The 18,418-nt window shown below is 43.0% G+C and overlaps 1 protein-coding gene across 10 annotated transcripts in view; it reads left to right on the forward strand.

Annotated features, from left to right (window-relative positions):
• Window positions 1-18,175, forward strand: part of SLC7A7 (solute carrier family 7 member 7) — a 38,777-nt gene extending 20,602 nt beyond the window's left edge. For all 10 annotated transcript variants that reach the window (XM_036238588.1, XM_036238589.1, XM_016120511.2 and 7 more), the window contains 8 exons: window positions 12,738-12,863; window positions 13,729-13,873; window positions 15,335-15,458; window positions 15,673-15,776; window positions 16,049-16,145; window positions 16,900-17,049; window positions 17,258-17,441; window positions 17,657-18,175. In XM_036238588.1, coding sequence (XP_036094481.1) covers window positions 12,738-12,863; window positions 13,729-13,873; window positions 15,335-15,458; window positions 15,673-15,776; window positions 16,049-16,145; window positions 16,900-17,049; window positions 17,258-17,441; window positions 17,657-17,760 — 1,034 coding nt within the window. In that variant the 3' untranslated portion in view covers window positions 17,761-18,175. The remainder of the gene's footprint in view (window positions 1-12,737; window positions 12,864-13,728; window positions 13,874-15,334; window positions 15,459-15,672; window positions 15,777-16,048; window positions 16,146-16,899; window positions 17,050-17,257; window positions 17,442-17,656) is intronic.
• The last annotated feature ends 243 nt before the right edge of the window (window positions 18,176-18,418 follow it).

Below are 18,418 nucleotides of genomic sequence, written 5' to 3' on the forward strand. Positions count from 1 at the left end.
TAGGAAAGAGATAGGTGACAAGGAAAATGTCCAGCAGCCTGTAAATTCTGTGCCACAGAGACCAAGCCTGTCTTATGATCCACTGTGTCTCCAGCAGAGAAACAAAGAGAGAAATTCAATAAATATTCCTCAAATGAAGAGAAGAGGTTTCTGGTTTGAGCAACTGGTAGGTAGCAACATCATTTACAAGTAGGGGAGGATGGAATCGTGTTGAATTTGAAATTTATTCCTAGGTTGGTAGGTCGATATGCCCATTGGCGATCAGGAAAGAGATATAGGGTTGGAGACTGAGAATTCAACACCATGTGACTTCAGGAGCTAGGTCGTAAAAGACAATGAAGCAACTTGCCACTTTCCTAGTGCTGGTCATTGTTTTTATGGAGCGCTCATCATGTGTGTACACATGTGTGTGCATGTGTTATGTTTGTGTGTGCTCACGCATGTGTGCGCACACACCGGTGGCGGGTCTAACATGGGCAACCCAACACAAGATTACAATGGATTACGATGAGTGTTGTGATTTGTGAGGCACAGGGAACCACAGGAGGAGACTCGAACTTGACTAGGAGTTTAGAAACTCTTTGTAAGGAAGTTTAAGGTGACGCTTGAATGGCGAAGAATTAACCAAGAGTAGAGAGGGAAGAGGAACATCTCAGGCAGCAAGAACAGAATGCATGAAAGCTTGAAGACAAGAAAGGACATCTTTCAGACACTGAAAGGATTTCGGGGTGGACTACAGTATTGAGTTTAAGGTAAGCAATGCTGAGAGTTGGCTTGCAGAGGTTGATGGAGGTCGTAGGATAGGTTTTTCAGGCCTTTGGAAACTGTTATTATTGCTATGAAACAAATCACCTAAAGGGAGGCAGTTCTGGCTCCAGGTCTCGTGATGGTATTCAGATGGTATAGTGGCAGGAGCTGGAACAGGGGAGTTGCTGAAGAAGATGGGGACTAGCTGGATATCTTTTTCTTCCAGTCAGGGCCTTTCCATATGGTCTTTCCATATGGGCTATATTGAGCTTCCTCACATAATGGCAGCCTCAGAGCAGTCAGACTATTTACTTAGCAGCTGAAGACTTCAAGAACGAGTGTCCCAGCAAAGCAAGAGGAAGCTTAATTGTCTTTTACGACCTAGCTCCTGAAGTCACATGGTATCACTCCTGCTGTACTCTAGAGGTGGAAACAGTCACAGAAAACCATCCAGTTTCAAGAGGCACAGACTTTACCTCTTAACGGAGTGTCAGAGTCACATTGTATGAAAAGCATGTGGGATGGGAGATATTGTAGAGATATCTTTGGAAAATACAATCTATTGCAAGAACTATATTTAGGAGTTTGGTAGACTCCTAAGGCAATGAAAAACCTCTTCAGGGTTTTGAAGCAGGAGAGTGACATATGTCATTTAGATTTTAGAATTTGTGGATTTTTAGAAACATTACTTCGGCTTTGGTTTGTAGGACTGAAAGTAGGGAGACCAGTTACAAAGCTGTTGCCATGATCTTGATGAGTAATGATGGTGGCTTGGACTAGAGTTATGTTTTGGGGATGAGGAGACTGGTTAAGATGTGGATGCTGATTAGATAAGGGTAGAAGTTTTTGATTATGATAAGATGCCCAGATTTCTGGTGCAGGCAACTGGGTGGTTGGTGAGGCCAGTTACTTATAGGGAGAATTCCGAAGGAGTAGGTTTGAGAGAAATTGATAGATAGGTTGAGTTTGTGCCTGGTGATGTACAGTAAATAGGTGGTTGGATATTCATATGTATCTGGAGTCATGACAGTTGGGCTAATGATATACTTTTGGGAATCATCAGTGTGTAGATGGTAATTGAAATTGCAGTAGCAGATGAGATGATCTTGGGACAGGATGTAGAAAGGGAGGAGAAAAGGGCTTAGGACAGCATTCTGAGTAATACCACTATTGAGGGATAGATATTCTGCAAAAAGGTGGAGATGGAACACCTAGAGAGATAGGCAGGAGATGGGAGATAGTATGTGGAAGAGAGCAATTTGAGGAGTCGGTGGCCAACGGTGTCCAATTTGCTAAGAGGTCAAGCTCAATAAGGAGTGGAGTTGCTTGGATTTATCAACATGGATGTCACTGGTGATTTTGAAGAGGGAAATCTCAGGGCATTGTGGGTGGAGTCAGATCCAGAGTTTATTCATCCAGTGAAATTTGAGTGTCTACTATGTGCCTAGTTCAGGGCTTGGTGCTGGGGATACAAAGATGACTGTTACTCAGTCTACCCTCTTGTCTAGAGGAACTGTTAAATAAGATAAGAATGAAACATCACTTGGAATTAGCAATTAGGAGATCAAGGGTTGGGGGCATATTTCTGGAAAAGTTGGTTGAAATATTATTACCCTACAATAAGGTCTGTTGGTTTGGGGGCATATTTCTGGAAAAGTTGGTTGAAATATTATTACCCTACAATAAGGTCATCTCCAGGGCTGAATGCTTGGGTGCCCTGAGTCATCATCTCTCTCCTGAACAGCGAAGAGGATTCCCTCATCCCTTTGGGGGCAGCAATGCATGATGGTTAAGAGCATGGAATCAGGTCGGTTAAATTTATAAACCTCAGTTTGCTTATCTGTATAATGGGGTGGCTACCTCATAGAGGCATGAACTATATTTCTGCCATACTTCACCATTATTTATTTATTTATTTATTCATTCATTCTTTCATTCATTTATTTATTTATAATTTGTTTCAAGTATACAATACATTGGTTAGACATTTAAATAGTGTGTAAAATGATCGCCCTAATCACCCCTTCTCTCTTCTGGTTTTCCACCTAGCCAATATGCTAACTACATTCCCTATGCCATGCTCCCCATCCCCGTGACCATTTATCAACTACTAATTTGTACTTTGTCCTTTGTTATTTAAATGGTGACAATTTCCAGAGAGCAAATATGGATTCTGCTTCCGTCAGAGTGGCTTGCTGTCTCTTTATAGTTATAATCTTCCTTTAGAACTACCAATGAACTACAGACCTAGATAGGCTAGCATTGCTAATAGACCTTGAAGTCTTTTACCAATTATTGCTTAGCTAAAATTTTTGTACATGTAGGTGACTTCACTCACTGCTGATTTCATTGTCAAGGTAATCACATGTTGCCTTTTCTGCCAGGAATTGTTCCTCCTCTCCCTCAACCCCAGCACCAGCCTCTGTACACTCAGTCCAGATAACAGTGGTCCTGGTGCCCACCTGCAACCCCTTTACCGCCTCAGCCTGGATGAGTTGTCTCTCAGTGAACGTCATACTTTCTTTCTTGTGATTGTCCATGTTCACTTTTCTGTGAAGGCTGGGGACTTGATCTTAATTGCAGAGCCTGTACACAGCCTGGAACACAGTGGGTACTAAATGCATGTTTGTTGGATAGATGAATGGATAGATGGATAGGTGAATTAATTCTGAGTTTGGAAGGAACCTTGCTATCCTGTCCAGGGTACTGTAAATGGTTACTTTTCCTAACCAGAGAAGTTTGCAGATGGCCTCTACGGAGGCTGATTCTTCTTCTTTTTTTAAGAGTTCTTTGAGGTTATTCCATCCAGAAACCCCATTACCTCAGGGGAGATAATCTCATTCCCAGTCTCACAATCTTTGAATTTAAATAGGGAGGCGCAGGAAGTGGTGGAATGTATACAAGCTTTGGAGCTGGCCCCTGGCCTGAGTGACCTCAGTTTTCTCAATTGTAAGATAAAGATAAGACATTTTTACTTTTAATTTTATAGTAGCTCTGAGATCAGAAAGGAGGGCTGAGACTCTTTTTCCTCTTTGCAGGAGAGGTGGAACTTTTCCCTTGGCAGAATCAGAGCTAGGTATCCAGTAGTCCAGCTTTCCAGCTGCTCTTTCCTCAGAGCTGACATGCTTTGGTCCACTGTTAGCAGCCTCGTGAGGTTCTGCTCCTGGTTTTTCTTGCCTACACTTGTCCACCCTGTGACCTAGTTTTTTTGGTTTAGTTTTTTGCCTTTCATTAACGGGACTTTTAACCTCCTGTTAAAATGTATCTTCAGTCTGCCTACTATACTGGTCAGCCAGCAACACATATTCAGGGCCCCTGTGAAGAGTCTACTATAGTCTTTGTGTCCCTGACACTTGATCTTAGTGACTTGCATGTAGTAGGTGCTTCAGTAAGGGTCAGCTGGGTGACATGATTCCAGATTCAGCTTGGCCTAGAAGGGCACGGCGTGCTTTTGGCTTTCTGTGGGGTGGTGGGGTGATGAGGGCTGCTGTAGGAACTGGGCAGAGGGGAGGACACACAGCTAGCTCATCCTGAGTCTGCTAAAGCTGCTTGTGGAGTGCAAAGGACTTCGGATCTCTGTGTGTTTGTCTGAGAGCTGTGGCCACGTGTCCCATGCAGCTTCTCCTGGTATCAGAATAACTGACTTCATGTACTTGTGGCTACTGAGGTAGAACAGTCAGATGCTGGGCCCCCAACTGATTTTTACCCTTTGAACTTCATACTTGGAAGCTAATTATCTCTCCTGGAGGGGTTTTTCAAGAGCCACTTTAAGTTGGGGGTGGGGGAAGCTTTCGTTTCATGTTCCACATTCACAGCAACAAACAGGCTGGAGTTTGAGCCTTGGGTTCTTTCTGGTATGGGGTCAGTGTGAACTTTGGAACAAACTTCACCAGCAGAGATGAGGGTAGAACTCTGTGCTGGTTTGATCCTCAAGGCTCTTTGGGGGTTCACTCCCAGTCTCTTTTTCTGTTCTCTTTCCCTCTGCCTCAGTAGAGACTACTAAGGGGATAGCCTAGAGGAGGTCAAGGAAGGAACCTATAGGTAGTGGGTCCCAACCCTGGCTGAATATTGGAATTGGGGTTTAAAAAAATACTCATGGGCTCTTCTTCTCCTTCCCTGTTCCTCTAACCAAATACATCTGTACCACTGGGTAGAAGAATGAGAACTGGCTTGGAGAACATAAATTGAAGCAGAAAGTTGCTGCTGAGGGGAAAAGATGGGGGCTTTGGGAAGAGAGCTTCTCAGTTGTCATCGTGTGTTAGGATCACCTGGGAGCTTTGAGAACGTGCTGATGCCTCGGTTCCACCCTGGTTTCTAACCTCCTTGGCCTAGTTGGAGCCTGAGCCCTGGACTTTGTTAAAGCTTGTCAGGTGAGGCCAGTGTGCAGCCAGGATGGAGAAGGCGCTGAGTTAAGTGAAGGGTTTAGTGTTATTCTGCATGTGATTTCCTAAGGTAGCATGCCCAAAGCAGCCAGATCATCGGACTCCCCTGGGAAAGCCCTATCACAGACCCTCTGCATCAGAACTCCTGGGGTGGAAGCTGGAAGCTGCATATTAACCTTCCTTAGGTGAATCTGATGCACGTTCAGGCTTGGGGTCCTGTTTCTGAGGACCTGAACTGGATCTAGCTGAGGAAACCAGGAAGAATCCAACTCACAAGGACTAGCCAACTTTGAGAAGGGAACAGATAGAGTAGTTTAATATGAGAGCCTGCAGGTGCAGATTGTTTGCTTGCCTCCTCTGCGTGGTTCAGGGCCATGGCCACCAAAGTGCTGACTGAGTGTCAGGAGGCAGAGTAGGAAGAATCTGATCCGGTGACCCATAGGGTGTCTTCTCGCCAGATGCTTTCATCCATGATTCCTGAGTAAGCAAAATGGTTCACTAGCCTTAAAAGGTAAAAAAGTTTGAGGATCATCTGCAGGAAGCCAGGAAGAAAAAGTGGTTTTTAAGGTGTAGCGAGTATCCTAAACCAGCATTAGACAATACAAACAAAACATGCAGTAGAGAATAGGAGGAAAAACTTGAAGTGTCTGGCTTAGGTAACAGATCTGAGGCTTTTCAGAGAACTTAAATCTGATTCTTCTGAGGAAACAGCGGTAGAGTGTTCTGGAGAGAGACATGTGGGTATTAACAGGCTCAAGCATATCAGTGAAGGGGCTTGGCTACCCCCGAGCAGTGTGACTCTGACTATATGTAGACCAGACTAATGCAGAGATGTGTGGTTTTCCTTAAGCACGTGATGAAGAGCTTGTTTATTCCAATGAAGCCCACAGACTGCTGTCCTTATGCCCCTTGAGGGATGAATGATGTCACCAGTCAGAAGACACCTGAGATGTGTCACTGGTGACTTTGAAGTTCAAGATAGTGAACTGAGTGGCAGGTGGAATTTTCATCCCTCTGTCAATTGAAGGCTGTGTATGTGAAGGAAAAAAGAACAGAGAACAGAGTTCCTGACTATAAATCCTAAGATACCAGAAAGATAGACTCTGGCAAGGTACAGAATAGATTTCATAGAGAGTGGGAGAGATATATTTAATAAGGCTTTAAACTGAACTTTTAAAGGAAAAGAGAAAAATGGACAGATACGAGTAAAAATCTGGGTATTTTTGGAGGCTAAGGTATTATATAGAAAGATGAATAAAGGTGGAAAACTTGTTCAGTAATGCATTTGGGAAAAATAGGATAGAAGATTGGGAATGATGCTTTTGGACTCATATATATACATATATATATATGTATATATATATAAATATTTAAGGCTAATAAACATATTTGTTTTTACTTTTACTAAAGGAGGAAACAGTTTCATACTTGATTAGAAAATGACATGCAAGAGTATACTTTGTTCAAAAGTGGTGGGTTTGCTAGAAGAGCTCAGATTGATGCATTATATTAGAGAGAGGTCTACTTGAATGAGGACCTGCTATGATAAAGGATAGCTGCATCCTCTGGGCAAGGTGGTCATGTTCTGATTCCTTTGACTGCAGTGAGAGGGAAATGTCAGTACCTCAAGATACAGAGCCCTGTCAAAGAATTTTACTTCCCCAATGAACAGTACCTCCTACTATTGCTTCCAGCTCTGCCTGCAGGTGGGTTTTTTCTTATAGCTAAACGGAAGTTACAGATATGTGGCCCATCTCTTAGGGCACAAGGACAGCAGCCTCTGTTAACCTCATCTGCTTACCTTGGGAAGAAGAATTATTACATGGTGATGTCAGAGCCTCTCAGGATCCATTTAGGGAATTTTCCTAAAGGTCTCCCATAGTAATAGTGCGTGGAAGTGTGTACATCCCCATCCTAAGAAAATAAGCATGGTTAAGAGAATGAGGATTAAAGCAAAAAGAAATAGGAATGATGTAATTGTGGGCATAAACTGCACACCATCAGATCAGAGGAAGACTGCTTTCCTAATAAAAGTTATAAAGTTTGTACAAAAGGAAAAATATGGTGGTGATGGAAGCCTCAACAACCTGAGCTTCTTTTGCTAAAGTTTCATTCTCTTAGGAATACCTCTATAAATTAAAAAACAAAACCAAACCAAACCCGGTTTATTATAGAAAATTTCAAACATATCCAAAAGTAGAGTGAATATATGATGAACTCCAGGGTTCATGAATGATTATCAATATTGTTTAATCTATTCTCCAACTACCCCCCCCCACGAGATTACTTAAAGCAAATCCAAGACATCATATCATTTACCTGTAAAGGCTTCAATATGAATATCAAAAGGATAAGAACTTATTAATTATTACTATTATTTTACATAACTAGGGGGAATGTGGAAGTATGGCAATGACTGTGCTTGCTCAGAGTTTGTACTTCCTAGAAAAAGAAATGCTGGGCTTTCTCTGAAATACATTCTAAATTTTAGGGCAAAGCATTATCTTGTAACCAGGCATTAAAAAACAAAAAACAAAAAATAAAAAACAAACAAAAAAAAAACCCATTAGCTTCTTCAAAATGAAATTCCGATACCGTAGTTGAAAATTATCTTATTTAGGAAGAAAAGGAGAGCCATCTGAAGAAACTAATGTGATTGAACACATTGCTTTTTGAGGAGCTTAGATTTTTAGAAATAAGATACATAAGAGATGGTGAGAAGTGATGTAACCAAGACTAAATGCAGGGGTGACCCAGAACTACAAGAAGATCGTCCTGAAGATTAATGCCCAGCATAAAGAAAGATCTGAAGAAGTGACTGAGGACAATAAAAGGCTCTGAGAGGAATATTCAGAGAGAGCACAGCAAGGGCATGGCAGGTAGTTCCATGATAATAGATGGTGGCAAGAAAGAAGAAGACTACAGTCCTATGTTTCTTCTAATTTTACCTAGCAGAGGATTGCTAACCTAGAAAGGGTTCAATAAAAAAAACCAACAGGACAACAGATTTAGGCCGACAGAAAAAAGCAAGACCAAGAGAGTTAAAGAGATAGTAATAATGCATATCATTGCTTTAAGTGTTTTAATGTTCTTAACTGTCCACTTGCAGACAAATGGAAAGAATTTATAATTAGTTGAGATGACAGAACACCACCAGGCATCTCCAAGATCTTAGAGAACAGGAAGGGTGTGAAAAAGAAGCCGTCGAGTGATGTATTAAGTTTCCTATTGCTATTGTAACAAATGAATGCCAATTTAGTGGCTTAAACAACACAAATTTATTATCTCACTGTTTTGTAGGTCGGAAGTCTGAAATGGGTCTCACTGGGCCAAAATCAAGGTGTCAGCAGTGCTGTGTTCCTTTCTGGAGGCTCTGGGGGAGAATCCATTTTCTTGCCTTTTGTAGCTTCTAGAGGCTGCCCATTTCTTAGCTCATGGTCATCCCCGTTCATCTTCAAAGCCAGGAGTAGAGAGTCAAGTCTTTCTTATATCACATTACTCTGACACTGATTTTACTGCCTTCCAGAGGCATTGTTCTGCCCACCCCAGGAGATCACCTGTGATAATTTTCTTTCCAAGAAGTAAAAAGAGATAGATTTTGAGCATTCTGCATTGATAATTTGAAGTTGATTCTTGCCCAAATTCTAGGCTCATCAGTTAAAGCTGGTTAGCAAGGTCCGAGAAGAAAGGAGAATCTCTAATAACCTCTGTGGATTCTCTGAAAATAAGCTATTCTAAGTTAACCTTATCTTTTTTCAATTTTATTTTTTTATTCAAGTGTAATATATCAAAGGAACAGTGCACATCGGTCTACAGCTTGATGAATTTTCTCAAATTGAATACACATGTGTAACCAGCAGCTACATGAGGAAACCAGCCCCCTGGACCTCTCCTGCGTTCCACCCAGTGATAACACCCCGCCCCACCTCCCAAGCACACATGAAGGGAAATCACTGCTCTGACTTCTAGTAGCATAGATTAGTTTTGCCTGTTTTTTTTCTTTTTTCTTTTTGTAAATAGATATAAAGGGTATGTACTCTTTTGTATTTGGCTTGTTCACTTAACCCCTTTCCCGTTTGCCCCGAGAACACGTGCGGATTACAGTCCTAACCTAATTCCCAAAGTTTGCTGCAACATCGTGTGTGGAATGTGATGTTCCACTTTGTGGTGTTCCGTGCTTTGAAATTTACCGTGCACAAAAAATTATTAACTACTGATTGTCATATACATTTCTGTTACATTAGGATTAGAGACAAGTTCTGTTTAGAAATAACTCCAAGAACAGTTTTTATATTTTATTTTCACATTGAAAACGAGTCAGATTTGCTTCAGCCTCAAAGAGCTTGTTTATGTAAAACTAAATTAACGCTGGCAGCAAGCTACACTTTTTTTTTTTTTTTCCTAAATAGCAAATGGGTTAATTTGGGCATCTAAATAAATCTGGGCATCTGATCCTGAGTGGGCCTGCAAGCTTTATTCTGTTCTGGATCAACCTAGGTGGTGCTTTCCTGGTTTTTAATTCCAGAGTTGATGCTGGGCCTTAGCCTCCTCCTCCAGGGAAGCCCATGTAGGCTGGGTTTGATCATCCATCCAGGAGCATCTATTTAGACAATTATAGTGATATTTTTGCTTCTCCTTTCTCCAGAGCAAGAGTAAAAGCAGGAATGGAGATGCACCTGAGTCAAGGGTCCAAGGTATTTCAGTGATTTCAGGCCATCTTCCTGTGGACTTGTTGCAGTGTGTTGGGTGGAGGCAGAAATGCACCTAGAGGTAGAAGGGTACGCCATCTCTGTCCTTGAGGTTAACTTGCATTTGCCTCTATATTATAACTCCGTGGTCCTCCCTTTCCCTGCCTCCGAAGCAGGAAGTTGGGCTCTGCTTCAAGAACATTGTATTTGGCTGGGCTCTGGGACCTCTGGTCAGCTGTATCCTCTGGGGGGTGGGGACAAAGAGCCCAGTCAGCACTGCTGCCTGCCATACCCATTTCCTATTCCATGACCAGGAGGAAGCTGGTTTTTGAGGAAGGTGAGGGCCAGCTCTCTTCAGGCAGTTCCTTTGCTTCCTGATTTCTTTCTGTAGGATTCTCCTCTTCATTCAAACTGAGCTTCCTATACTCAATACAGAGGGTAGATCAGGGCAAGATGGTGGGACAGTGGCTGAGAAATAAGGTTCAGGAGTAGGGGTCGGGGGGAACTGGTGGGTAAAAGGAGATATACAAATGGATGGATATGGGAATAGAGTACAGAAGCAATAGGGATTATTTTTTATTTTATTTATTTATTTATTTTTTATGGTGACGTTGGTTAACGAAATCCAGTAAGTTTCAGGTGTACCATTTAACAGTAAGATATATATATGTTACATTGCATGTTCACCTCCCATGGTTAGATTTCTATTACCACATATTTGATTCCTTTTACCCCATCTACCTCCCCCCACCACCCGCAATAGGGATTAAAATGTAAACAAATCCATGTGTTTTCTTTTCAGAATTTGTTGTAATAAAGGATGATGAGCTGACTTTTCTGTGCCTACATCCCTGGACAGAGCTGAGAACAGAACCTTGTGGCACGCAGCTGCAGACTGACTCTGAACCAGAACTAGTCTGTTTAGCCTATTCCTGTTTGGTGTTGCGCTTTAAGGGCTAACCATGAATTTTGAAATTACGGGATCCCATTCCTTTGTGACTAAGGCAGCATCAATTGTCCCTGTGTTTCTGAGTGGAAACCTGGCTCCACTTTTATTTGTAAGCCCGCAGCAGAGCTCCAGGGGTAAGGGTTACAGGAGGGAGAGAAGGGACATAAGGGCTACCAAATGTCTGAAGGCAGAAGTCCAGTGGGGAGTAAAGGATGGGTGACTGGGCAAGGAGGATCGACAGATTTGAGAGATTTGTGAGGGGTAAGAAACAGGCACTTTGATCATTGTGTAGGATACTTGTGCAGACTGTATACTTGTATCTTTAATTATTAACTTAGCACAGGGGTGGCCTGAAGTTATGGGTGCATTTCTGGCCAGCCCTGTGATAAGGTTTGGTTGTTTATTGTCTTGTTTATTGGGCAGAAAAGGAAGTGTTCGTATGGGTCAGGAATATCCCTTTTCTGGAAAGAGCAGTAGAGAATTTGGTCAGTGAGCAGAATAGGAGGGGCATAAGGGTTAAAGAGGTAGAGACAGAAGCAAGGACAGCTATTCTGAGAGGCTGGTCTTTCTCGCTTCTCGGGATGAAGTAGCCTTTGGTCAGAGTGTGGTGAGGCCAGGGCACAACAAAACAGGAGGACTAGGGACACTGAGGGACACGCTACTGCAAGAACTGAGACAGGGAGTACTTCCTGTGTTGGTGGCCTGAAGCGGTAAGCCCAGCGCTGGGCCTCACTTTCTCCACTGATAAGGCAGACTGACCTTGCCCTTGGAACTCTTTGGAGAAGGGCTGTAAAGCCATCCTTCTTGTGCTCCAGTTGCTGAGCTGAGAAGGAGGGAGCAGTGAAGCAATTCAGTCTGCCACAGTGGGAAAATTGTGGTGAATGTGCCTGCCTGCCTGCCTGTTTAAAGGTTGGTGGGGGATTGTTCAGAGGAACATTCTTCTGAGTTTCAGAATTGTTTCTTTTGACTTTCTTCCTTGCCACATCCTGGGGCTATTGGTCAACTTGCAGCATGTGTGGGCTTCCCAACTTGAATTTCTGCTTCTGAAGTGGACTGTAACTTTTTGTGGGGTAATGGATTTCTCTGAGATTCTGAGAAAAGCGATGGACCCTTTTCTTAGGAGAGTGCATATGCTTTGGACATATCTACATAACACTTTAGGAAGAATTTCAGGCCTTGTGGAAGCCATAGGTTAAGAGTGTTGTTGGCTCAAAGGGTGATCACTGAAGCTCATCCCCGTAAAGGGATTGCCTCTGCCTCAGTGTAGAAGAACTTGAGGAATGTTTGTATCTCTTCTTTTTGCATTGTCCAGTCAGAATAAATGCCCTCTCCCCATTCTATAGGAACCTTGGTTCCAAGAATCTTTCTAAGCATAAAAACAAGTAGCTGGCCTGGCAGGCAGTTACAGGAAGTCTGGCCTCCATTCTAATCTTTGGCTACATGTCCTGACCTGTTGGCCCAGACATTGGGTAAGTCAAAACAGGACGCGTGAAGACTAACAGTAATGTCACGGCATCAGAGTGCTGGGTCCTAGAGTCCATATCAGGGGCTAGAGGGATGGAGAGGAGAGAGAAACCGTGACTTTTCAGTTCAGAGCCAACAGCTGGAACACATCACTATTCTCCTATAGCTACCAGTTGCCTCCCACTGCTGCGAGCACTTTTGTGTGTAAGCAAATCCACAGTCACTTCATTTTATGTCTCCCATTTGTGTCACCATTGTGCTGAGGGTGTTTGCATGTGTGTTTGTTTCTATGTGGTGCTGTGTACACAGATGTTCAGCAAGTGCTTTTGCATGATAATGGTGAGGACCTTCGAGGCAGAGGTTTCCAATGTGGAGCAGGTCTGAGTCCAACGTTTCTGTGTTTAGACAAATGTCTATTTTAGTGACCGGTACTAGAAAAATTGCTTGGGAGCCTAAGGCCCTCTGGATGGTAGAGTCAGTCACCAATCAGTATTATTTTTCTTTCAGGTCTCTTAACCTTCATTAACTGTGCCTATGTCAAGTGGGGAACAATGGTACAAGATATTTTCACCTATGCTAAAGTATTGGCTCTGATCGCCGTCATCATCGCAGGCATTGTTAGACTTGGCCAGGGTAAGAAATAATAATAGCAGCTAACATTTGTTAAGTCTTTTCTGTGAGCCACACTCCTCTAAGTGCAGTATGTCATTTGGTAGGTGCTATTATTTCCATTTTATAGATGAGGAAACTGAGGCTGCAGAATTAAGTACCTTGCTCAAGTCCCTAGCTAGTAAGTAGTGAAGCTGAAATCTGTACTCAGGAAGGCTGACCCCAAAGCCTTCCTTTAACTTCTATGCATGCTGCTTCCCAGATTCCCAGAGGAGGCTGATCAGGGCAAAAGGGCTGACAGCCATCCCCTGGGAGGTGGCTTTTACAGATAGTCAAGCCCAGTGCTGTGGCCATGATTGTTCTCTTCTTGGAGTGGGTAAGGGCAGAAATGAACTTCTCATACCCACTTCTCTCCAGGTTCAAGGTCTGAACACCTACCCTACAACTACTCTGTTGATCTGGGCATATTGAACCCTGCCCTTCCCTCACCCCATATCTGCTCTCACTGGTGTTGGAAAAGGGGTGGAATCCGGCAGCTTGCAGGGCAGGACAGAACTGCATTACTCCTGTTCTCCAGCCCTTCTACTCCTAGAAAGTCACCCTGAGTCCTTCCTGTCAACATCCCCTGCATTTGGCCCAGCACTGTAGATGTTGCTCTTCTGTTCTTGATCCCTTCACTAGGACCCTTGCTGCCAAAATTGCTTGGGAATTAAAGGCTCTCTGGATGGTGGTCAGTCACTAGTCAGTATTATTTTTCTTTCAGGTGTCTTAACCCGAAAGCCATTTACCTACTGTTATTGTCATATTCTTTCACTCCTTCACTGGATTGTCTTGAGGTCGGGGGCTAGGTCACTAATCCCTCTGCCTTTCCATATTCTCTGGGTTCCAGGAGCTACGAATCACTTTGAGAATTCCTTTGAGGGTTCATCATTTGCAATGGGTGACATTGCCCTGGCACTGTACTCAGCTCTGTTCTCCTACTCGGGCTGGGATACCCTCAACTATGTTACCGAAGAGATCGAGAATCCTGAGAGGTAGGTGCCTCACCGTCAACTTTCCATGGTGATAGTGACAGCCATCATTTACTGAGCTTCTGCTGTGCTCAGCATTCCACAGCTGCTGAGACAGATTTTTTATCAGCCCCATTTTAATAGATAGGACGCTTGAGGCCCAGAAAGGTAACTTGTTTGTGATCACAGTAACATAGCTGAGATGTAAACTTATGTTAAAACATTTTTTTTTTAAAAGGCCTTTCCACATTTTTTATTTATTCCTGCTTTGATTAAGGCAGGTCACATCATGCGCTTTTGTATGCTTTTTAAAAGATTTTTCTTGATAGGCCTTTCACTCACCCTTATCCCCACATAGAGAACTTAAGGTCATAGACTCCTTGAATACTTTGTTTCCCTTTTTATCTTTTTTCTCAAATTCACACTGACACAGTGGTCCTGTTTCAGTCATATACCACTGTTACTCTGCATCACCCTGTGTTCGTGCAGAGTGAAGAGCACTGGACAGGGAGTCAGAGGGTCTGGAACCTGTCTTTCCACCGATTTGTTGGATGACCTGGAGGGAGCCTCCAACATATCTGTCTGTTCCCTTATTTGTGAGAGGGGGTTAAATTGTATGATCTCTAGAGCCTTTCTTGGCTCTAAAATTTAGTGATTCTGGGAACTAATATTTGCCAGGGAGTGAAGTTTTTATAAATTTCAGCCAAATAAATTAAATAAACTCCTTTTGGCTTTGAGAAACAAAGGAATGCTCTTGGCATATATCCAGTGTTAACAACTCTGGGAGCAGGTGATAGAAGCAGGACCAAGGCCTGGGTGATGCTTCCACCTACCGGATAGAAGCTGAATGACTAGGGAATATTTGCCCCTCTCCTTTTTTCTACCCCGCAGTCTTGCTGTGAAGAAGATTTATAAAGATCGTGGCTTTATTGGGCTAGAGGGACCTTAAGAGGTCTTTGCATCTTTCTCTTGGCCACCGATTAGGATGGTACCCAAAGTTTTAAAACTAAGTAAGCAGTGGGGTGCTCATATTTCCCAGGTTGGTTGCTCAGATACACACAACTGTTCTTACTAAGGGACTATCTTATTCTCTGGAGATTTAGATTTCACATTTTGCATCCATAATTTCTTCTATTTCTCAACATTAAGACAAATTTTCCAGTGTTTACACTTTAATTTTTTCAATGTTTACAATTTTAGAGAAAGAATCCTTGGATGTGAAAAGCATCTTCCTGTGCCATTATGATGCTGTGACATAGTTATTTGCTAATCCTTTTTTTTTCTTCCTTGCATAGCCCTTTCTCCAAATGTGGTATGTCTTTCCCTTGATGATCTTTAGTTCCTAAGAGTCCAAAGCTTAAGCTACTTTCCTAGGTAGCAAAGGCACTGGGGGAAATGCCACAAGTGTGACAGAACCTAAGGATTAAAGGAGAGATGGGGATGTGACTGTGGGACTAATGTATCCATTATTCTACTTGGCTGTAGGAACCTGCCCCTCTCCATTGGCATTTCCATGCCCATCGTCACCATCATCTACATCTTGACCAATGTGGCCTATTACACCGTGCTAGACATGAGGGAGATCCTGACCAGTGATGCTGTTGCTGTGGTAAAGGATTTTCATTAGCAGAAGGTTTAGGGTGTTTGTGGGCTTCTGGGTATATTGCAGCTCTTTAGTCCTAGAAAAGGGGTAGTCCTTGAAAGGATTCTGGTTTACTGGGCTTATAAGTTCCTGTTACCCCTGCTGTGGAATAAGGGTTGGGTTCCTAGTAGTGGGACTGTGGGGGCATTGCCTGTCCCTCCCTAATGACTCTTTTCTGTAGACTTTTGCAGACCAGATTTTTGGAATATTCAACTGGACAATTCCACTGGCTGTTGCATTATCCTGCTTTGGTGGCCTCAATGCCTCCATTGTGGCTGCTTCTAGGTATGAATGGCATCTTTTACTGGAGGGTATTGTGAAGAACTATGGCAGGGAGAAGCAGGACTTATAGGACCCAGAATTTACTATGCTCTCCAATGATACTCACAATCTCTTTGCTCTTGTTTCCACTAGTTCTTCCTAATCTCAATACTGAACTCCATCCTGTATTAATCAGACTCTTTTGGAGGAGAGGGCAAGGAGGGCCGTGTAGCACGTGAACCAGGCCACACCCAGTGTCCCACAAGTTTTTCAGTCTCTTATCTTACCCAAAATAGGCTTTTCTTTGTGGGCTCAAGAGAAGGCCATCTCCCCGATGCCATCTGCATGATTCATGTTGAGCGGTTCACACCAGTGCCTGCTTTGCTCTTCAATGTAAGTGATCCTAAGGATGAGGCTGAAAGCCGGATTGTGGGGGGAACTTTAGTAAGAGCAGATGCAATGGTTCTAAGCTTCCCAAAAGCTCTAAAAGAAATTCTAATAGGAAAACTATTGATGGAATATCCATTGTGGGCAAGGCACTACTGCTACAGCGGTTCTCAAGAGAATCTATTCTTCTCTAAGGAATGGTAACCTCTTTGGCCTAGGATAAGGCATAAAACACATGGGATACATTGTAAAGACTGCCATGATAGCGACTAATGTAGTGTTTAGGGAAAGAAATTATCACTTTTTGGGGGGCAGAGGGTAAATGAGGAAAGACTTAACTAAAAGCATTGGAAGTAGGTTTTTAAAGTTAGGGGTACAAATAGTAGAGATGGACTTTAAAAGAAACAGCATCAGAAAATTCTGAGGTAAAACTGTGGAACTGGGTAGGAGATAAGCTGGCAATGTAGGTTGGAATTATGGGGAGGCTCTTAGGGAAAAGATTTTTGAGGAATTGTTTTGAGCTGTGCTTTATAGGGTGTTAACTTGGCAAAGGCTTGAAGGATTGGCTGAGAGACTGCTGACTTAATACAGAAGGAATGAGGTATTTAAACGGGTGCTAAAGAGGATGAGAACAGAAAAGGATAAATGGGGACACTCTGAGGTCTTGACAAGGGGATGGGTTTGTGAGAGGTAGAGTGAAAAGTGACTTGAGTAACAAAGGCCATGAGACGAGCTGACTTGATTGAGCTTGTGCTTACAGGGTGTCATGGCACTGATCTACTTGTGTGTAGAGGACATCTTCCAGCTCATTAACTACTACAGCTTCAGCTACTGGTTTTTTGTGGGGCTCTCGATTGTGGGTCAGCTTTATCTGCGCTGGAAGGAGCCTGATCGGCCTCGTTCCCTCAAGGTAACTCACCTCCATTCTACCTGTGCACCATCGGCTCTGGAGATGCTTACACGAGTTTATGCAGAAGTCTTTTTTTAGGATGTGCTGGTGGTACTGTGTTGAGATGAAAGGGTTGGAAAGGCGGTTCAGTGCTCTGATCTTCAAAGGAGGTAGGGTCATTTTCGTTGTCAGTCCTGAGCTAACTTCACTGTTTCTTCCGTCCCCTTAGCTCAGCCTTTTCTTCCCCATTGTCTTCTGCCTCTGCACCGTCTTCCTGGTGGCTATTCCACTTTACAGTGACACCATCAACTCCCTCATCGGCATTGCCATTGCCCTCTCAGGCTTGCCCTTTTATTTCCTCATCATCAGAGTGCCAGAACACAAACGACCTCATTGCCTCCGAAGGATTGTGGGTAAGCTTTGGATCCTCAGGTTGGCTTGGCTAATTTACAGTTTTTTTTTTTTGCCTTTTCTACAAATCCTCTCCCAAGTCACCTTTGCCACAGCCCTTTCCTGTTGTTAACCCCAAGGTTTAACTTAATCGCCCCTCAGGCTCAACCCCATCCAGTGCCACTTGAACTCAGCCCATTTCTCTCTTCCCAGTTTTGACTCAAACTTCTCTTTGTAGCATCCACCACATGGTATCTCCAGGTTCTATGTATGTCAGTTGCTGCTGAGATGGATTTGGAAGATGGAGAGATGCCCAAGCAACGAGATCCCAAGTCTAAATAACCCTGGAATCCTGAGATGTGAAAAGCAGGGGCCTCTTGTCTCCTTCTGGCTGGAGCCAAGGAAGTTGAAAAGGAAAGCTCACTTCTTTCGAGGCATCTATCCAGAAGCCTGCTCTAGGCAGCTTTCGCAACCTTGGAACTTGGTTTTTGAGAGATGGACAGTAATTTATTTGTTTTGCTAGATATTGTTCCAGATTTTTTTTTTTTTTTTTTTAAGGATGAGAAAGCGGACTGTGGTGGGAGCATATCAGGTGTGGGCTTGGTTTTTCTAAAAGCACATTCCCATGTGTTAAGATATTCACTCACCTCTGGGTGTACACCTTTTCCTTTAAAAGGGTAATGCTCCAAACTTCTTGTCTCCTTTGAAGAGACATGAAACTAATAGGTGCTGGACAATAAAAGGGTTATATTCCTAAGCTTTGAGTAGCTTCATTTTATAAGTATCTGAGACAGTTCTTGTAAGTCTGACAGGAAGGATTGTTTGAAAGTATCCAACCATTTCTTCCCTCTCAAGCCAGTTGCTAAAGACTGATGTAACTAACGTCTACACAGAAAAACACTTAAGTTGCTACAGCAAAACTTTAGGTTGTTAGATAAAAACTACATCAACTTCCATTTTTCTTAATTACCACTAAGAATTTGAGCATATCTACTTCTGG

This window comes from Rousettus aegyptiacus, unplaced genomic scaffold (assembly GCF_014176215.1).
Source record: "Rousettus aegyptiacus isolate mRouAeg1 unplaced genomic scaffold, mRouAeg1.p scaffold_m13_p_3, whole genome shotgun sequence".
In the NCBI taxonomy this organism is placed as follows: Eukaryota; Metazoa; Chordata; class Mammalia; order Chiroptera; family Pteropodidae; genus Rousettus; species Rousettus aegyptiacus.